The sequence below is a fragment of the Passer domesticus genome, chromosome 2 (assembly GCF_036417665.1).
Source record: "Passer domesticus isolate bPasDom1 chromosome 2, bPasDom1.hap1, whole genome shotgun sequence".
NCBI classification, from domain to species: Eukaryota; Metazoa; Chordata; class Aves; order Passeriformes; family Passeridae; genus Passer; species Passer domesticus.
Window position 1 is genome coordinate 31949947 of NC_087475.1, and position 21911 is coordinate 31971857.

General features: G+C 41.9%; 1 protein-coding gene across 7 annotated transcripts in view; it reads left to right on the plus strand.

Moving 5' to 3' along the window:
* Window positions 1-21911, plus strand: part of CRACDL (CRACD like) — a 69836-nt gene that overhangs the window by 43373 nt on the left and 4552 nt on the right. For 6 of the 7 annotated variants that reach the window (XM_064408111.1, XM_064408109.1, XM_064408110.1 and 3 more), the window contains 7 exons: window positions 1551-1686; window positions 2050-2214; window positions 2838-2906; window positions 6104-6331; window positions 8659-10237; window positions 19710-19909; window positions 21544-21676. In XM_064408111.1, coding sequence (XP_064264181.1) covers window positions 1551-1686; window positions 2050-2214; window positions 2838-2906; window positions 6104-6331; window positions 8659-10237; window positions 19710-19909; window positions 21544-21676 — 2510 coding nt within the window. The remainder of the gene's footprint in view (window positions 1-1550; window positions 1687-2049; window positions 2215-2837; window positions 2907-6103; window positions 6332-8658; window positions 10238-19709; window positions 19910-21543; window positions 21677-21911) is intronic. The other variant, XM_064408113.1, reaches the window with a different exon arrangement.

The following is a 21911-nucleotide window of genomic DNA, read 5'->3' on the forward strand; positions in this document are numbered from 1 at the left end:
CATTATTGTTTCTTTATATTTATTTAGACAGACAAAGACCAGGAAATTATTTGAAAGGAAGGAAATTAATTTGAACATTCTTAATCTGAGGAGACATGCAGGGTACATCCATTATATGTCTGGGAGGGATGCATGTGCTAGAAAGAGGAAATGAGGGTGGAATGCTGGCATAAACGTGCCCATGCAGCGACACTGCCTGTGTGGCTGCCGCCCTTGTTGAGTGCTGGCGCATGGGGCACCACTGCAGCCCTGACTGGCACCTACTCTGCAAATTGCTATAGGTCTGTCTGACCTTGGATGCATTGCAGAGATCACATTTGCACTCAGATAAATTGTTCTTCTAATGTCTCTAATGCATTAAGCAGACGTAGCAGGCTTTCCTTCCTTCTGCAGCAAGAATGTAGATCAACTCTTTCCTGCTATTGTTTTATCACACATATTTATAGCAGCCACTATGGGGAAAATGTTACTGTCTGCCATGATTGTTTATGTTTGTCTTCAGTGTCCCTATGACAGCATCTAGGATCCAGAAATACAGTTCTTTTTTCTTTTCTGCTCAATTCACTTGATGGTTACATAAACCCAAACAATTACTCTGCACTCATTTATCATTTCATAGCTCCCTGATCTAAAAAATTTGAAAAAGGTACTCTTAAAAAATGCTGCATGCACACATTTCTTTTCCTTCTCAGTCAGGGTACGAGCTAAGGTGAGGAAAATGAGCACAAGAAACCTCCTAGCAGGTAGATGTCTGTCTGTGGGTCTCCTCTACCATTCCCATAAGTAAGCATGGTGCTCATACCCCACATGCACCATTTGCAAAAGAAGTTACATAACACAGGCATCAGAAGTAGGAAACAGAATGTGAGAGAAACTGCCCACAAAGCATCTCCTACTTCCCCCAACTAAACCACAAAGACTGTCAACAAAAAAAATGTGTCCCACGCAGAGAAGGGAGAGAGAAAATCTGAGGGACTTTGACATAGAGCACAGCACCTTTTAAGGATTTATGCAGAGGTTTCCATGTAAGGACTACATTGCCTGAAATGTTTTTGCTAATGATCTGTATGGCAGAGATATATTAAATGCTGTACCACATTTAGATAGTAAAAGGTACTTATTCTTCCTATGGTAATGGTCACTCATTTGCAAGACATGGTCTTACATTAGCAAGAAGTCTCAGGACAGACTCATTCATGTGAACTCCATTTTGCACCTGGGCTTGCCAGCGGCCCTGTGACACCACCCAGCTGCTGGCTTCCACCCAAGGAGCTTTTTCCATATGACATAACTCATCTTCTGGGGTTAAACTCTCTTTAACCTTGATTCAGTTTGTTAACGTGACAGATAACAGCATTTACAATTTTTTTTTGTTTGTTTTTAAAGGTGTTACTTAGATTACCCTGAATGGCTGTATTAATGGGGAAGTCTGGAATCTTGTTTGTGATGTATGCTGTGCATCCCTCTGTCCCATTCCACATTCAACAGACCCCTTAAGAGAAATGGCAAAAAAGTTTGCATATTTTCACTCATTTGTTATATTATTCTAGGACACATAAAGGCATTATGGGAAGCAGAGCTTTGTCACATGATAGCATTTTCATCCTTGAGACTGGGCAAGAGCCTGCAAGGCCAGTAAGAGTGTTTTCTCAAGAAAACATTTCTGATCGGATTAGAGCTTTACAGGTAATTTAAACAATATAATTTTTTTCAAATGCAAGAGATGGAATGTCTTTCCAGGCTTGATTTTTTTAGATAGTATTTGTAGTTGAGTGTTTGATTAGTAAGTAGTATCTGTCTGCAGTTTACATCAAATGTTGCATTTGTTAATTAGACAGCAGTATCTCATCTTGGTTCTACATAAATGATAGCTGAAAAATGGGTAGTTTATTTGGCTCCCTAAGAGAATGTGTAAAGTCAGATGTCCTGTGCCCTGGATCATTCAGCTGTGAAGTTAAAATAATGGTAACTCATTGACCTCAGCTAACAAATGTTCTGGGGAAACCTCCATCACTATCATAAGCTAATGTATTTTATGCCACACTGAAGCTGAAACTCCAGCCTACCATGAAATTGGGACCTCCACCTCCATTTGGACTTCATGCAAAGCGAACAGAGGATGCTGGGACCAGTTCTGAAGATGATGGATTACCCAGGAGCCCTCCAGAAATGTCTTTGCTGCATGAAAGCCTAAGCTCAGGCATGAGAACAAGAGTGAGTAGTTCCAGTGTTGACAAAAATGGGTGTTTAATGACTTGTTTTACCTATATGTGGGTGGTAGAATAAAGTATTTTGTTTTACGTATCCCTATTTTACCTCTGGGCAATTCAGAAATACCTCACTCAAATTGGGAAAACACTCACTCTCTGTAAACAGCTACTTAAAATCTGTGTTCTTGTTAAAACATAAATATCACACCAGAAAATGCAGAGCTAGGAAGAAGAGTATGTGATTGAGTGCATGCATGGGAATGCTGTGGTTTTTATAGAGACTACAAAGATCTGCCAGGCATAAAAAAAAATAAGGCTGAAAAATCTGTATTCCCCCTTGAGTGTGTTGATAAGAGAACTCTCTAATGTTCTTATAGGTTGCCATTGGACAAAGAAACATAAAATAATCTGATATTTTTAAAATTATAGTTTTGTTAGACATTATTTCATTCTTTATCTGCATGTCTTACACTTTATGTTCGTAGTGTCCTTGCTAATCCTTGAGACTGTAGAGAACAACAACTTACATTGTCAGTACCTTTGTGCACTTTGTGTAGATGATTTCTGCGATTATATCCACCTTGTTTGTCATCTTTTACTGAATCTCTTCTTCATTCCATCCCACAGTTCTCTGACTCTCACAAGCACCTTAGCTCTTTGAGTTTAGCTGGAACAGGCAGTGAAGAAGAAGAACAGGTAACTTCTGCCAAATGTATTAAGGGACAAGTAATTGCCCAGAGTAGTTTTTAAAATAAATATTAAAAAAAATTATTTTGTTGCCTGTCTGCTGAAAAAAAAAACAACTTTGTATGCATGTAATTGTCTGCCTGTCTGTTTGCTGTTTTAATGTCTGTCTAACATAAAATACTATGATTATTTATCAACATAATTCTGATGAAAAGTCATCCCATTATTATCCCATTGATAATAAATAATGTCTCTAGAAAATCTCATATCCTTTAGCAAACTTTATAGACACTATTTAATCTCCAAGCAAAACCAACCAGATTTAAATAGTGAAGCAGTATCCATTTTTCAAAGATGGGAAATTGCAGTAAAGGCTGCTTGAGTTACATGCATAGGATAAGGGAGAAAGCTTACTGAAGAGATGGGAACAACTCTAGATCCCCTGAAATCTGCCCAGCCTCTGCTTTAAGTATGAAGTTACCTCACACTGACACAGAAAGTGTTTGCCTGATGATAGTGGCTGACATTGCAGCTCAGGAGTCTGAGTTCAGCCTTCAGTCGAATTCTGGCTGTGAATTTTGCTGAAGTGATGTTTTTCAGAGCTCAAGTATAGGCACATGGATGCTTTCTTCAATCAGAAGCCAGCCCTTCTGGCTGATTAAAGGGCTGTTTTGGAAAGCTCTGAAGAGTCCCTTTTAGCTGTCCGCAGCTGGAGTTGTGGTGGAATCAACACAGGGGGTAAAGGGAAGAGCATTTTCTAGGAATAGGAAGAGAGGTGGAAGGAAATTGCAGAAATGAAATAGAGAAACTAGTCCTGAGCTGACCATTTCTTGGTAATTATGCAAAATTTCAGGACCAGCTGCAGCAGGGCTCAGCAAAGACTTCTGGCCATACTTCTTAGATTCCACATGAAGCTGTTTCAAAAAACTGCTTCTGTGAAGCACAATATTATTTTTCTTAAACTAAAAACAACAGAACTCATGAAGGAAGTATTTCTTGAAAGCTGTAATGGGCTCACTGTAATTGTGCCCGGTCCAGATGCATGTTTGCTAAAAGAGGATTTATGTCTCCCTGTTGTTCCATTAACATTACTTTCTGACTCACTTGCTGACTCCTGACTCGTGGCAGTGACTATACAGATGTTTAGCTTTTTCCACATGCCCTATCATTTAGCTCAGAGTTCTCTTCAACCCATTCCAGTTTAAGAGTGCAGCCAGAATGCAGCTCCATCTAAAGGCTTTCCTTCCAAACCACAGGATCTACTACCTGGCATTTCGGAGAAATTAGCCCTGCTTCTAGAAGTCAGAGGAGACCAGTTGACAGGGCTGAGGAATTTTGCACAAGCCAGTCCTGAGGTTTTGGGCAGCAGTGACACCTTGCTGTGTCTTGGCAGCTTTTCTGGATTGAAGGAAGAAATCACAACTCTCCTGTCTGGGCTTTGGGGATGGGTTTTCCTCCTGGCCCCCCACCTTGCCCACCCAGCACGACCAGCTGAAGGATGACTGAGCCATGTGCACATGAGATTTGGAGAAAGGGGACTGCCAGCTCTTTCCTTCTCCAGCAGGCTTTGTCAAAGTCAGACTTTGTGGGACAAACAACTTCTGCAGCCAGCTCAGAGCTGGCATTCACTAAGGCTGCTGAAATTTAACTAAGAAACCAGATTTTGGATTTTCCGGTGTAATGGCCAACACTGAGCACTGCCAAGGAGAAGACATGCAAAGCTCTCGAGGAAAAGCAGGAGCCAGAAGAAAGGCAGGCAAATAATGACGTGCTTTGAAAGAGAACATGTGCTGTGTTTTTATCATGGAGCTGAAATGTCAATGTATTCACTGTTAGGTACTAATGTATAGTGCAGCCACCTATATAGTTTGTTGTACATTAGTCATGTTTGACTACTAGACTGCAGATATTGTAGAGTTAAAATTAATGAGAGCATCCATTATCCATTATTCAGCATGTCTGAGCTACCTTCTTTTTCTTAAGTGGAAAGTATGATTAGAAGGTGTGGATCCAGCCTCTGCTAAAATCAATGGGAGTTTTCCCCTGGCCATTCAGCAAGCTGTAGCAGGCCCTCACTACACTACAGAGTATCTTTGGGCTGCAGTGCCTATTGCAAAATTCTACTTGCAGATATTGCTTGATGCTTTCTGCCTTCCAAAATAAAATGAACACCAACCTGCCCTGCCCTTCTGCCATCCAACTTCCTTAGTAAAATACCACTTCCAGAAAAAAAGAAAGAAGAAAGAAGAATGCCCACAGAAGAAAGCAGGAAATCTCCTCCAAAGAAGTGAACCAGAATTTCAAGCCTACAAAAGGAGCACTGTAATGAGTTGCCAGAGGTGATGTTAATGCTGTGACAGATAGTTTGGAAATACCATTTTGCTTATTTGCAAAACTGAATCTGAGAGGACGAGGAACCCTTTTTGAGTTTATTTTTATTAAATTTTCCAGTGTTCTTGTTGCATCATCCCTGTAACTAGGGTAGTTTTTGGTGAAGCTCACCAAAATTCAGGCAAACTGAACTCCAGCTTCATGAAAGTATGACAGCTCTTGCAGCATTCAGGAGCTGTTTCTGGATGGCTTATTGGCCTCTGGTAGGAATTATCCATCACTTCTTTTCCCAGAATAGTCTACTAACAAAACTTTACATTTCCAGTAAATGCAGATATAAATACATGAGGTAAAAACACAAGCTGACTTAAGTGTCAATGACACTAACTCTTAATTCTTTTGTCTTTGGGAGAGTCTTGTAGAGTTGGAAGAGACCTGTTGACATATAGGAAGCTAAAGATGCTCAGCACAAAACAACTGTGGATAGGAGCCTAGACAAAGAAGCTGGAGGACAGACCCAGAAAGGAAAATGGCCTTTTAGGTTCTGTAACTGAGCACTCTTCATAAATTTGTCTTCTAAAACATGCTGGCCATATATTTGTGTATGTTAGATCTTCCAGTTAGATGGGATTTGCTCCTTCCCACTGGGCAGTATATCATAATATTCAAGCAGCTAAAAATGCAGAATTACTAACACCAATACATCATATGCAACATTAGGAAATGCAATGTATTTTAAAGAAATGTCAAAAAGAAAAAGATGCAAACATAAAATGGTAACAAATCTGGCTACTTATTTGTAGAATAGTTATTTTTTTGTCTTTGTTTCTTTGTTTGATCCACCATTTGGGGGTTTGTTTTTAATTTTTTTTCAGATTACATTGGGTTCTTCTAGATCTCGCTCTACAGACGGTCAGCTGTTTATTAGGCATGGAAGTAGCAATGCTGAGTCTCCCCGGACATCTGACAGTACCATCTCCCCTACAGCAAATTTTGACACTCCTCCTGAGCTTTCTGCTTTCTTGGATAATTCTGCTGCTAAGCACAAGCTTTTAGTAAAACCCCGGAACCAGAGAGCCAATAGAATGAGAAAATTTTCTCAGGTACATGCAAAAATAAATAGTGTCACTTTTGACACAAACCTAGAAAGTTCTTACTGGACTTTTTACTTCAAACTCAGATATGATAAATTAAAGTGAATACTACTTTTAAAAGGCTATTAAAAAGTGTATAGTATTTTTTTAAAAAATCTTTTTTTCTAAGCCATCCTAAACACAATTTATCTGATCCCTTGTCATATTTTGTGAAGGGCATAGCTTAGTTATCCTTCCTTCCTTCCTTCCTTCCTTCCTTCCTTCCTTCCTTCCTTCCTTCCTTCCTTCCTTCCTTCCTTCCTTCCTTCCTTCCTTCCTTCCTTCCTTCCTTCCTTCCTTCCTTCCTTCCTTCCTTCCTTCCTTCCTTCCTTCCTTCCTTCCTTCCTTCCTTCCTTCCTTCCTTCCTTCCTTCCTTCCTTCCTTCCTTCCTTCCTTCCTTCCTTCCTTCCTTCCTTCCTTCCTTCCTTCCTTCCTTCCTTCCTTCCTTCCTTCCTTCCTTCCTTCCTTCCTTCCTTCCTTCCTTCCTTCCTTCCTTCCTTCCTTCCTTCCTTCCTTCCTTCCTTCCTTCCTTCCTTCCTTCCTTCCTTCCTTCCTTCCTTCCTTCCTTCCTTCCTTCCTTCCTTCCTTCCTTCCTTCCTTCCTTCCTTCCTTCCTTCCTTCCTTCCTTCCTTCCTTCCTTCCTTCCTTCCTTCCTTCCTTCCTTCCTTCCTTCCTTCCTTCCTTCCTTCCTTCCTTCCTTCCTTCCTTCCTTCCTTCCTTCCTTCCTTCCTTCCTTCCTTCCTTCCTTCCTTCCTTCCTTCCTTCCTTCCTTCCTTCCTTCCTTCCTTCCTTCCTTCCTTCCTTCCTTCCTTCCTTCCTTCCTTCCTTCCTTCCTTCCTTCCTTCCTTCCTTCCTTCCTTCCTTCCCTTTTAGGACTAAAGCTTTCACCTTTTACTACAGTATTTACACTTTATTGCTTGTGGGTTTTTTCCAATGTTTTAAATACAGTAAAATCATTAATTTGCCTTGCTTACTACCAGAAATATTATTCACTTTGTCTCTAAATATTACTAGCTGATATTCTGTATTTCTCAAAATCTAGGAATGACCTTTCAGCTCTGTAGAGCACTGCTGTGAGCAGCACAATGATGAGGCCAGTTATTCAGAAAAACACATAAAGCAATAATTCAGCGATCAATCCTTCTTTTCCATTCTAACATTGTTACTAAAGTACGATTGCTTTGTCCAGACTGCCTATAACTGCCAGCTGACTGAGCCCTTCTGGATTCCCACAGAGTGTTCACATGTTTTGATAAAACAATTTTTAATATTTTCTTGCCCAACTCTGCCTGTGCTTCTTGCTTCTGGCTAACTGATATCTTGTGCTTTTATGTTCTTGTGTATATGGATTGGGAATGCAGCTGGCGTTGCAACTGGGTTTTTTTTGTGATCGCATTTGCAAAACAAGAAGTCGTAAGCACCCTAAAATATCTTTAAAGTGCAGTTTTTGTGTTCTTAGAGTTAGGGCCTACATCCAAAGTATATATTTACCCAACAAACTATGGTGAAACAGTGAGCTAATACAGGCACCGTATGAAAAGGCATATTCAGCAGCTCACTACTGTGCTATCAAATAATTCTGTGTAGTTAGCCAGTCCTCAAATCAAGTTTAATCACAAGACCTCACAGATAACTACACATGAATTTGTTAACTTTTAAACTACATGCGAATTTATAAAGTCTTATCAAATAGTTTAACTCTTGAAAGAAAAAGAAAACTTTTACACAAAGGAAGCAAGGCTGTAATGCTGTATGACAGTGGGATTAGAAACAAGACTGCCACATGGGGCAGATACTCAGCTGGAATGGAGTATCATAACAGGATGGATTTGTTAGGCTTTTGCTCTTGCTTCCATGTACCCTTTCCTCTTCAGTCATGCTTAAGGAAGAATGGGTTGTTTTATTTTTAATTCTAGTATGGAGTAGCAAAATACAGAGACAGATTTTTCTCTTTCAAGTGTTGCTTTTTGCCCGAGAGCAGCACAACATAGGCAGTATGCTCTGGAGAATCAATTGCCAAGGACAGTCCAATGGCCATTGTTCTGATGGACTTCCCAACTACAAGGGCATGAAAGCACTAGTTGTGCAGAAGGAAATGCCACACATTGCTTTTATATTGGTTAAATGCATTATTTCAGGATCTGCTTAATTAAAAAAGCATCCAGTCTGTAGGTTAAGAAAACTGCAAGCTCAGCACTGGAGGCAAGTATTGAGATCTCAGCTGTAAATGTAATGATGAATAAGAAAAAAGTGAAGCTGTACATGGTGATGGGGCTTTCTGGATTTCTTTTTTACAGAGGACCCAGTCTGAATCTCTGACTGATTTGAGCTGTACCCCAGAGGAAGAAGAAGAGGATGATGCTGTATTCAAACCCAGCAATCAAGAACTGCCATGCAGCACAGCTGCAACACAGGATGTGGCTTCCTGGCCAAAGCCCAGAATGCCTGAGGACCTCCCCCCTGCTCTGAGACCAGTGATGACTCAGCCTGCTTCCGAGCCTGCTGATGGACAGGAAACCCTGCTACCAGAGAATAAGCCAGAGGACTGCCAAGCAGCACTGGAAATTACGTGTGAGGAGTCTGAGTCCTCATTGCTGTCAGAAGGCAAAGACTCCACAACTTCTTCCTATTTCAGTTCAGACAGAGGAGTACAAAAGCAAGAAGATTCCTCAGAAACACTGGTTCTGTTGTCTGGGGATGAGTCAATCAATACTGTAAATCAAGAAAATAAGGAGCTTCCTACTGTGTTTCCATTAAATAAATTACCTTCCGAAGAAAATATTCCAATTAGTGAGAATAGTATTGTTTGCTTGGGAAGGTCAGAAGAAAATAACCAGAAGAATGATCAGGTGTCTGTGGAAATGCCCTGTAATAAAGGGGCAGACAAAGAGCTTACTCTATTGTCAGAGTCCAGCAAGGAGTTTTGCATGGGTCCTTCCCAGCCCACAGACTCATTCCATGTTTCACATCCTGCTTCCTCAATGCAGATGGGATCATCTACTTTCTGCTCTCCAGAGAAAATAAAGACTGCACAGGAGGCAACTGCTTCTAGTAAGGAGAACAGTCAGTCACTGGTCCACAAGGAGGAACAGTTGGGGAAGAAAGCTGAAAAAGCAGTCAATGAACTCAATGCCTTTAAAAAGTTTTCAGTTTCCTCTGCAAGAGAGAGACCCAGCACCAGAAGCCTGTATTTCCCAGAAAGATCAGAGTTGGAAAGCCCATTAAATACTGGATTCTTCCTGTCCAAAGCAAAGGTCTCCTCAAGAAATGACAAGTGGCAAGACGACTTCCAGAAGGAATCAGATCTGGATGAGGAAAAAAGTAGCAGCAAAAAGGAGACTTTGCTGACAGAGTCCTACTCTGAGAACACAGGCCAGCCTACAGAAAGTTTGGCTGGTTATGTTTCCCCAGCTGTTGATGCAGTACCAATGCCAAGCAATTCTTCAGTGGTATCTCAGAATCAGCCAAGCTGTAAAGATAAAAGTCCTTTTCAAGTGAAACTTAGATCCACCTCACTGTCCTTGAAATATGAAGACAACTCACCACCAGAATCAAAAGGGATTAAAAGATACAGTGCAGAATTTAATTTAGAAAATGAGGGATTGACTTCCTTTCTAAGAGGTGGTAAGGCAGAGATCAGAAAAACAGCCAATACAAATACTGGTGATTCTTTAAATGAGAAGATCAAACCCAAAGCAAAGTCCTCTGAACAGCTTAGTTGCAAACCTCCATTGCCTAAAAAGCCAGTGTTGCAAAGCATAACCATTCCAAACACTACTGCGAGCAAGGAGAAGCAGGACAAAGCTATTCACTCTCCTGAATCCAGAAATGAAGACAGAGACTTGGAGAAACAGTCAACTGCTTGTAAAGTGCCTGGTAAGACTCACAAAACTTTATGAAGTTAGCTTCACTTGCAAAGAGTGATCTTACCTGTGAGAGAGTATGAGGCAGCACTGTTGTGTCTGCCTGGTAGAGCATAAGCTAATGGCTCTGCCTTCAGTGAAGTTGCTCCCCATTTCCCCTTGCTGAAAAGATTATCAAAAAGAAGCAGGGAAGAAACAGCAGACAGAATAAGATATTTTTACTTCTGATTTTTGAATTTCAGGGTATTGTTTAAAGGCTGTTCGAAGTGACACTCAGAAAATAAAGTACACTAGCATGTATTGGAAAACAGAAATAGCAAGCCACTAAGTGTCCCCATTTAGAGCTGCTGCATGGCAAATCAAAATCCAAGAGTCCATATTAAGTGTAGTGCCCTGTGTGGGACAAGTGACTCAGACCTCTAGACCTTCTTTTTCACCATAGCATTGAGGCAGAAATGCAATGAGGCCCTGCCACTGCCTGCCATGGTAAACACACCACTTATTTATTGCCTCCTGTGAGTTTTTCTTATTAATTTATCTATCTTTATCATTACTCATTCCTTGTTTAAAACAAAAATTAACCACCCTGCAGCTTCCTGGAGTTCAAAGCCAGGAGAGACCATAAGATCGTGTCTACTGCAGATTGTTATATTTTGCCCTGTTGTCTGTATTATATAATTGGGTTAGAGATGAAAAAAAAAATCAGATCTCTGGAGACTAATTATACACTGTGGACTACAGGCAGAGAACAGAAAAGAAGTGGAAGAAAAGTCTTCCCTGTCCTGGATCTGTATGGACATGGGTTTGATGTTATGAATATGAGAAGATGTTGGCCAAGTAAATAATAGGCTGTCTCTGTGCCATTGCAGAGCTTCCTCCCATCTGGTTGCTCTTCTCTGATTGGGATCTGTCTCTGAGCTTTGGAGTAGGGAAACACCAGAACAGAAGAAGATCTCAGGGCACAGGATGCCGCTTGTCCTCCAGGGTGACAAAAGTCTCTTCCTGGCCCCAGAGGCAACTTACTGATGCCCTGAGTGACATCTGATTTCAGTTGTCTTCTGCTGAAGCATTTTTGCAGGACTTTGGCCATGTTCACAGTTTCCTGATCTCCCAGCCATCATAAAGGAGGGAATTAATTAAGATCCAGAGCTGGATGAAGTCCCCACAGCCATCCAGCCAGAGCCTCCCCACACCCTGCAGGCAAGGCAGGAGATATATACAGATAAGTATAGATAGTCCCAACACTCCCTTTAAAGGCATTTTCCCCTCTGTGCTGCCCTGAGTAGTTGATTATTTGTAGTGATGCCTACATCTCTGATGGACTGAGATTTTGGGGAGGGCCATACTGGAACAAGAGAGAAGAAGACCTCGCAAAGTGGGATTGTTCTGGCAGGGAATGGAGGAGAACAGTGGGAGTACCAGTGTTTTATCACATCCATCTTGCTGAGTCCCAGAGTACCTGCAGATGGACTGGAATGTCTTCCTGCAGTGAAAGACAATCAGTGTTGGAGAGGGAAGAAGGGGAAGAAATGAAGCCAGGGAGCACATTTCTCCTCCAGGCTTCTCCTGTGGCTCCTCAGCTCTGGGATGAAGGAGACTCTGCCCTGAGATGCAGGACTGCCCTCTGCAAAATAGGATCTGTGGGTGAGAGTTGCACCTTGGTCCCCCTGATAGAGATGCATGCACTGGAATTTGAAACAGGGTTAAAAATTCCTGCTGTGTTCCCCTCCCCCGAGAGTATTACACCAAATCTGTATGGTCTGGGTTGTTTAAGATGATGGTTCACATAGCTCTGTGATGACAATTAGTTTTCTTCCTTATCTACTGCCTTCTTTAGACACCTGACCAATCACCTCCCTGTGCTAAGTTGCCACATCAGCCTGACCTGGCCACCTGAAGTCATGGGTGAATGAGGTGTGCCCACCTCCTCTGAGTGCCCTGGAACCACACCAGGGAAAAGTTATTTGGGAAAAGTTGCACAGTGACCCCCAAAATTATGTCCCTCTGTGAGGCATAGGAGAGTCATGGGATGCAATGAGGACTTGGCAGGGCAATAGCCCTGCCCAAACATAATTTTAAGTTCTTTGAAAAGTTTCCCTAAGCTCAGTCAGGACCATGTCTTTGCAACTGCAGACAGGAGAAATCTGACAAACACAATCAACACAGCCCCTCATGGATCACATGTGTCTTATCAGGCATCTCTGGCCTCCAGATCTGCTTGGACACTCACTTCTTTTTTTTACTTTACACTCACCCTGCCCTCTCCTAGCCCTTGAGTTCATCAGCCTTTTCAAAGAGCTGATGCTGTTTATTTATGCTGTCAGGGAGTTTCCACTGCATGTTAGGAAATATGTGTGCTGAACAAGAAGACAAGCTGCGAAATGGTGATACAAGGAGATGCAGTTCCCTTCTCATGCACACTCATTTCAAAAAAGTCAGTGTGCTGTGTCATTGAGGTCAGCAAGACCAATGTGGTTAATTCAGTTCACATTTTAGCTTTTCAGCTCTTTTGGTACCAAAGGAACAGGAGAGCTGATGGGATGCTGGCTTACCACACCAGGTGAAAGCAGCACTCCTGCCCCCCAGAGCTTTCTGGGGAATTAATGAGGGATTGCTTTACCTCTCTCAGGCTGCAAGGAAGCCCTTTAATGTCTGTGTGAAATTAGTTACCCCAGGAGGAGTAATTTTTAAGTTTCTGGAGCTAAAGGCACAAGTCCTTGCAAGATTTAAAAGGTTAAGCTGTGTTGTTTGGAGTTGATACACTTTGCTATAAATCCTGTAAAGGGCAGAAGCAATTACCATATGTTAACAGGTTATTACAACAGCGAAACCATAAGCAGTACTTGTCTGAATCTGCATATTAAGATAAACAAAAATCAGTAACTGAGGAGCTGTAGTAGGCAGACATCCTCTGAAAAGAGCAAAAGAGCTCAGGGAAGAACGATGGATATTATGGTGAATGAAATTGGTGTGCATTGTCTGGCAAATACAGGCTCTGGAATGACAAGAGAAGTGTTTTTCTCTACATCAAAAAGACATTGCTTTAATGCTGTCCAGGCCACAGCTGAAAAACAAGCTTTTTTTTTTTCCCAAAAAGATGTTGCTTTCTCAGTTGTGTCAGGCTATTTTGTAACATGGCTGTTTTCCAGCAGTGAAATAGACTTTGATGCAAACAGCAGTTTCTTGTGTAAAAAAGACTCTTCTGGCATCGGTGGTATAGATCCAATCAAAAGTCAAATACCTCTCAGAGCAGCTTAGGGAAGAAAGAAGTGTCAGAAATAGTTAACAAAATCTTTAGAATAGCTTTGTCTGAAACTAAGGAATTGGGTATGTGTACTGACATGAATGCATGTAGTACTTTAATGAACAAAGGGAAATATGTAGGCCAGGATATTCTAAATGTTATATGCATTTGTAAAGCCCTTCTTAAAATAACTGGAGTTTTATAAATGAGCAAAGATATAACAGTGTGGAATTAAATATGCATGCATAAGCAGTGTTATAAACAATGACACTTACATACAGAGGGTGTTATCTCCCTGTGTAAAGTTGTTTAGATTAGTTTTGAGTATGTTTGCTTTTAAAACACTCAGGGAATCCACAAGCTAGCTTTGCTTGCTGTTAGTGGTTTGACTTTCAAAAGACTCTAAATTCTGGCTCTGACCTTTCACCTGCACACATGTAGGGCAAGAATGACCACTCTCTGCAGTCCTTGCAAGCATAAGATGTTCTTTCCCAAGTACAAGAATTATATGTCATAAAGAACCTCTGCTACAATTTGTGTGCACAGAGGCTTTTAGATGTAAAGAAAGCAGGTCTCAGATTTAAAGAAATCTGAGGCCATCTCTAAAAAAGACAAAGTTAATCCCTAAATCTCAGGGTAATGGTTAAATATGTCTTTGCTGTGTTTATCCATATAAGCAGCACACACAGGGAGATACATTTGAATACATGAAGTATATCTGTCTGTCAATAGACAGAAGTAAGTATGTATTTTTCTTTCACTTCCTGCGTGTGTGTGTAAATCCATGCACAATAACAAGTCAATCATGGTTCCTTTTGTACATTAAGATTAATGTATTATCTTCATCTTACTGTTCATGCAACCAGTCTGACACACATTACAGGGTAATATCCAAATATCAGTGAGAAATGTACGCATTTATTTCCACAATATTTAGGCAGAAGAAATTGCATCTATAAGATCAGAGCTTTAGTCTGAGGGAAAAAAGGAAGTTGTTTTAGTAAGATACTAAGAAAAACAGATACCTGTATTAAATGGGGTTGCAGCAGGGGAGATTCCCCCCTCTAGAGGACCACTGAGGCAGCCAGCCCTGATGCTTTCAGGGAGGAGAGCTCAGGGGATTCTGATCTGCAGGAGGGAATTGAGAAGGTGGCTATGGTTCACTTGGCTTCAGAGCTATCCTCAGTGGTTGGTCTGGAAGCTGCAGAAGAGGTGAAGAATGCAGCAAGAACAGCTGACCTTGTGACTGTCCCGTGTGTGTTTGTTGGCTGTGGGGAGGACATGAAGGGAAGGCTTCAGCAGCCTCTGGGTGTGGTTTCAAGAGGCAGCAGAAGATCTCAGCTTACATGAATTGCTGGCTTTAATACATGGTGACATTATGCACAGACTGGCTTGACAAGTTCCGACCTGGTATCTTTCCATTGTTGGTGGCTTATCCCAAGGGGAAGAAGGGGCTCCTCTCTTTCAAAAAAGCCTGAGGCCAAGCCAGCTCCAAGGAAACCAGGGAAAGATGCAATCATGAGGTTAAAGCTGTGAATGAATGAGAGACAAATTGCTGCCAGCAATATCCTTTATTAGCTTATGAAGTTATTAAGGAATGAGTTGAATAGCACATTGTTTAAAATAACATGTTGTAATATGAAATGAAGAATATTATTTAGATTTTAGTTTTGTTCTGAAAATCTCTCAAGTGCAGAAGAAGAGGCTCAGCCCTGCTTCAACAAAGGAGAAATTAAACACAGGGCATTTGTGGAGGCTGTGATCTGTCAAAACTGACTCAGCTTCAGATGGAGTATACCACTGTTTGCATTTTGTATTTCTTTGTTAATCTCCCTAAGAGTGGCATTTACCAGCTGGGAGTTTCTGTGTCAGTTATTGTGCATGTGACATGCAGCAGAAGCAGGAATTAAAATCGTCCTTTTGAGTACTTTTGGTTCCACTCTGGCTATCCAGTTCCTTAAACGCTGTGGTGAACCATAAAAGCACATGGACTATCTCATGACTACATAAGAAGAGCTTGTTCAAGGTGACCGTACAGTCATGAACCCAGAAAGATGTGTGAGCAGCACTTCCCTTGAGAACAGTCACTTCCTGAGAAAGCTTTTGGCTTCTTTGTGCCCCTTAGGGTACCAAGAGCTTCATAGGACAGTCTCAGGTCACCTTAAACTGCCAGCTCTCTTTACCATACTATCTCCTGGATTACTTCACCACCTTTCATCCTTCTGGCTGGAACAATGGTGCATATATACTGCCAAGAAACCTTATCTAATTGGAAGTAGGAGGATGTAAAGGACCTCTGGGCAATGGGATAGATAATAAATAGTGAATATGCCTCTTCTACCTCTTACAGTAATTCTGGCTGATGGATGAGGTAGGAAATCCTGCGTGGGTTGCATCTGATGGGTTTTTTTTCTGAAGATAAGGCACTTCCCCTGCCTTGTCTGCCTGTCTGGCTTTCTGCAGCAAAGACTCTCAAAGGAACAAGGGCAGAATGTAATTGCTTAAAGATACAAGAAAGCCTCTCCTAGCAGCAGATCAGTTCTTGATCCTCTGTAGGTGATATTACTCTTTTGTCCTAAGTTGGCCCGTACATATATATATATATACATATGTATATAAAATCTTCAAGATTATGATGAAGAGCTTTTTTTCCCTACTATCAAAGGGACATTTGCATACCATCTCTTATGGAATGATACCTGGCTCTAATTTGGCTGCCTTCTAATTGGCATGACTAGGATGTCTGGCATCTCATCAGGGAGAACTGCCTGAAGAGTAAGGGTGCTTGATGCCTTCATTAGAGCATCTGCCTTTTGAAAAACATTGTTATAATAGCAGCCTCCAGACATACCACTGCAGGACTGGGAACCCTGTTATCCCAGGCAATGCACAGTGAAATAATAGCAGGATGAATCCTAAGTTCATGAGGATGACAGAGAAATGAAAGTGCAGGTAGCAATAAGACCATTACATGTCGTGCAGTAAATAGAGCCTGGGCATAGTATTCATTTTGTCAGTGTGGATTTTGTGGTGGAAGCAGAGAAGGAACAACCTTGATGTTTACATAAAGCTCCTGTGGTGTGATGGGGAAAATGGGACAAAACACAAAGGGGGATTTGGAGTCACAGCAGCTAAGATGTACATCACTAACAGCATCAAGGCAGAAGCTGGATTCCCAGTATTATCAAAAAGTGTGGGTGGATTGAAAAGGACCTTCAGGATATAGACATGGGAGCTTTTGAGCACCAAGACATTACAGACGGTGAAGGAAGGTAAAGAGGTGGTGGAAAAGGATGCATGTGGTGGTGTGTCTGCAGCTGTACAGCCAGAGAGCTGCTCCTCAGCTCTGAGGAACACGGGACATCACCTTCAGTGGTGGCTCATCCGCGTGCCGCTGGAGCGCTTTGGGAGCTGATAAAGCACAGCACCTGCTTTTACTGGGCAATGCACTTTAGTAAGTCCTGCCCAAATTGCCCACCACCTTCTGAAAAGGTGCAGATGGCTGCAGATGGGCTTAAAGGCATGGCTGCAAGCAAAGGAGGGAATGTGATGGCAGGTGCATTAGCAGACTTCACATCCTTTCAACTGTGTGGCTTTACTTAAGATTCCAGTGAGGTTTGTCCTGAGATACTGAGAGAAGATGGCTAGGAGACTTTGATGTGCTAGTGGTTATCTTGGAGAGCTGTGGAAATTAAGGGGCACTGATTCACATGTACAGAAAACCATTCCAGAAGTGGTGTAGTCCTTCCATACAGATGATGCTAACACTGTTTCATCTCAAGTGCAGTTCTGACCATCATATTTGAAGGAGATTTCACCAAACTAGGACAATTCCTACAAAAGAAAGAGTGATCTAGAGAATTAGATTAATCAGAAAAGTTAAAAAGGTAGGGGAAATGTGTTCTAAGTCTTCAAATGCATAACAGGCTGTTGCAAGGAGACTATGAGTAATCTGCTCGTGTCCATAGTGTGTAGGAGAAGTAGTTACAGATTTAAATTAGAGCAAGGAAGACTTGACTTACCCAGCAGTTAAAAAAAAAAAAGAAGGTGGAAAAAAGAGCTGTGCCATAGGATAGGTTGCTTAGGGAGACTTTGAAACCTGTCCTGTTTCTAGAGAGTTAGATACATATTTGTGAGGAAACAGTTTCTATGAAAGGGATTTTTCAGCTGATCTTGCCTTGCAGTTGAAGGGTAGACTGCATGATACATTGAGATTTCTCCTAGCCTTGTTCTTTAGCATCCTGTAAAAGAAGATATAAATGAAGCAAGGAGAGCCAGTGAAAGGCTGTTTGGAAAAAAACAAAACAAACCAACAGTGATTAGATTTTGGGAGAAACAGCTGTTGTCATGTGAAGATGGGGGTTAGGTGGGATTCATTGAATTAGAGTAACATTCTGTGCAAGAGGGAGAGAAGATCCTTCAGTGTTCAGGGACCCTGTTTTATCTGTGCTGCATTTGCACAGCTGGACTTCTGAGTTGTTTCTTCCAGAGGTTTTTCTGCAAGATTGCATGAGGTGAATGTGAAGGGAAATGCAGGCATCAGCTGGCAAAACATCTTGCTTTGGCATTAAAGCATGGGTCTTTTTCTCTTTTTCATTTTTTTAGCTGACATAGGCTTTACAATGTTTTCTTGTTCAAATAACTACTCTCTCTCTGGTGAGGTACAAAAATTACTTGAGAAAATCCCTGAGCAAAGCAAGTTTGTGGGCTTTCATAATATGCCTCTGTTGGCAGACTCCAGCTCTTGGGAGTGCATCATCCCTTTTATCTTCCATGCCTTCATGAGGCATATCAAATGTGCCTTCAGAGACATTTCCCTGCTTTCCTGATCAGGGCCACTTTCCACCAAACTAGACCACAGTGCTCCAGAAATGTGTCTGACAGCTCCACAGGGTCCCATGGCTGATTCTACTGTCAGCAGAGCAGCTGAGCCCCCAAGGGACCCTAGGGCAGTAATCCTTTCTGGCTGGGTCTGCCTTCTCCCAAGTCCCTGAACAGGATGCTGACTAAGTAATAAACTTTTCCAAAGAGCGGGACCACATGTGATTTGAAGTTTAATTTCTGCTCTACAAGAGCCTTCTGTAAATTTTGATACATCAGTGACCAGAAATGGCTGGGAAAGGTGAAATCAACCTTCTTGGGTCTGAGGTTGCTGTTCTTGTTCCTCATTTAAGCCTCACAGAAGCTCTACCATTCATTGGGAAACTCAATTTTGTGTTCAGTGGAGTCAAAAAATGGAGAACCAGGGGGATGGAGCCAGTGGAGCTGCTGAGGCTCTTCTCTTGACCAAGTTCTGTTCAGTGAATAGACAGGATTTGCCTTCTCAGAATATTTGAATCCAGGGTATTTCTCTTTCCCATAACGCTGGATTCTGCACATCCTTTGGTAGCAGTTGTGAGGTCAGCAGGGTAGTAGTTTGGACTTCTCCAGAAATTGTCTTTTTTTCTTTTTGTGTCACTCAAGTCTCATTTCTGGTAGAGCACAATGGAAGTTACTGGCCCCAGTGAAGACTGTGGTCAGCATCAGCAGGGATAAGTCAACATAAACCTCCCATCAAAAGACCAGGAAGTCACTCTGTGGTTTTAGCAGTACTTCTGCTTGCTCAGTCACCACAGACTGCTGTGCACAGGCACCCATGGCACCTGCAGGCTCCACAGAGCTGGGGAGGGGGCTGCTCCTAAAGGGGTGGAAGAAAAGCAGGAAACAATGAAGGCATGGGCTGCTGCTGCATGTGGGGAAGCTGCTCCTAAAGGGGTGGAAGGAAGGCAGGAAGCAGACTCAGGCATGGGCTGCTGCTGCATGGACATCAGAAGAGTGGGAGCTGAGGGCAGCACAGTGGGGAGAAGTTTGCCTTTGCAACACCACAGTCCCTCTGTGTCCACCTTTGAATTTTCTGCTGCTTGTCTCTAAGACACTGTGGAAGAAGAAGCAGAAGGGGCAGACCTTGGGAAATGGGTAGGTTAGAGGAATTTGATTCATGTTTCTGCATCTCCCTCACGTGAGGGCAGTGACACTGCAACTCCAGCTGAACAAAGATGCAAAGTGCTTCTTTACCAGTAGAATGATAGCTTAAACATGTGAGCATGGGAAAATTGCTCTCTGGAGACCAAACTAAACAGAATTCCTATTTATCCAGGCTGGTCTCATATCCTGGCACTGATCAGTACATTGAGAAAGTATGAGCTGAAGCTGAATACAACTCTTTTTCCTCTAACCATGTACATAAATAATCTGTCAACAGAGAAAAGCATGCCTTCTCCCATGGCTGCCGGAGACTCTGGAAGAGATCCTGACACTCCTACAGAGCCAGCCTGGATTTCCATTGCAAGGCAAAAGCAGAGGGGCATGCATCAGGAGAAGGAACTCGACAGAGAAAAGTCTGTGGCTCCAGATAATAAGTCAAATACAGAGAAACAGAATAAAACAAAGGAACAAACAGAGGTACTTGCAGTACAAATTTGTGATGCTTTTGTATCACCTCCTGTAGTATTCTTTGGATCTATTGTTATGTTACCAGTCATGCCATAATGATTACAGATACTTAATGAGTGTAACTGTAACTAAAAAAGACACTGCTCTCATAAATGTGTTACAGATTCAAAGCTCTCTGATTATTTAGATATGTAAGTTTGTGTCTCCAAGAAATCAAAATCCTGGAACTATGTGAAGTGTGTAAAATTTCTTGGCATACCTACCAGATCTAACACGTGTATTGCATGCTGAAATATCCAAAAGGAAGTGCTAAATTGTAGCCTTTGATCTTCCTCAATGCAGAGGAAATATGTTCTCTTTTAACTATCCTTCTAAGCACAGCCTTTCATTGAACCTCTTGTACCTCCTGACTGAGTTAACACTGAATGAGCAGCTTGGTCCCAGAAGCTCCTAGGTAACAATTTTTAGAGCCCTCAGAAGTGAAATAGGATAAAAATAACTTTTGCATTTGCAGAGAGTTCCAACATATAAATTCTGGTTCTCTGTACATGGATAATTCAGAAGCCCATGTGGTGGCATGGAATATGGGCTGACACTGCCTCTTCAGAGATCCCATGCAAAAACAGGGTGATTCCTGTAGCTAATGATCTTCCCAGATGACACAGCTGTGCCAGTGGAAGTGCTTGGCATGGATCCAGCAGAACACTAACCTGCTGCCTGTTTTGCATCCTGCACAAATGAGAACCCTGCTCTGATGCAGGAGCATGTGTGTCCTATACCAGTATGGCATTCCGAGTGCAAATGACATACTTTCTTGCTTCAGGTGGCACTGCTAGCACCTCAGACAGCTGTATTGTATCCTGGAATAACAGATGGTTTCTAGATGATAAAAACCAGCAGTGGTTAGATTAACAAGAAATAATACCTAATAAGATGCCCAGTCCAACTTCTGAACTGCAGTAATGCCCAACACGATCCCAAAATACAGTTTCTATGTCAGAACAGGAAACTCCAGATTTTAGCTGGCAAAGATTCCTGAAATTCATGCCATGCATTTTATTTCCCTGTAGCAGCTAGCAGAGAAACATGCCAAGATGCTTCTGACTGCAGCATGTGAGGCTTGGTGCCACTGTACTACTCCCACTTCTCCCACATGGCACCAGGCACTATCACTTCAGGGTAGTTTTTGATACTGGCAAGAAAATCTGTTGGAGGATATGTTTGACTTCTTTTTTATGAAAAATCCATTTGCCACCAACTGTCCAAAAATACAGTGCCCTAGCCCTCAAAATTTGGGAGATGAAAGAAGAATATGAGAGAATGAGGCTGTTTCCAAATCCTGAGTGTGCTTGTAGAGATGTGCAAAGGATTTGGAATACATTTTGCAGTGAAGACTATAATTATCTACTCATACCATTATGAAAAAGAGATACTGAGGGATAGTTTCCATTAGTAAAATTGAGTATCATGGATGTTACATGAAAACATTGTAACTTTCTGAACAGGTGTCAGCTCAAGGGGGAGGACTGGGACCAATGTCTGCTGAACTGTGGCAGGCTCCCCATCCACTACTTTGCTCATGTTCTTCCAAACTGAACTCATTCTCCCTGAATTACTTGGATTTTATCCCTCTCTGTGCCTAGGGGCCAGTGAAACAACAATGGAGTAAACCTTCACACTTGGCACCTAAAACCACTTCTGAAGAGCAGAGGAAAGACACAAAGTCTGAAGCAAAGCCCCTGCTGAGAACCAATTCATTGTCACATTGTGTCCCTGGTAAGAAACAAAATTCTTGAAATGTGGGGCTGTTACCTCAACCTTGTCAGAAGAAATCCTGCTTGAGTGTGATGCAAAAGGAGTAGGGGCTAGATCTTAATCTCTTCCTCAGCCCCACATCAGCCAGGGCAAAGAGTCTTCTCAGCACTCATGCCTGGGGTTTATTTGGTGTTTTATTTATTTATTATTTATTTGAAGTTTTATTTCTTTATATTCTTTTGACTAGTTTGATTAC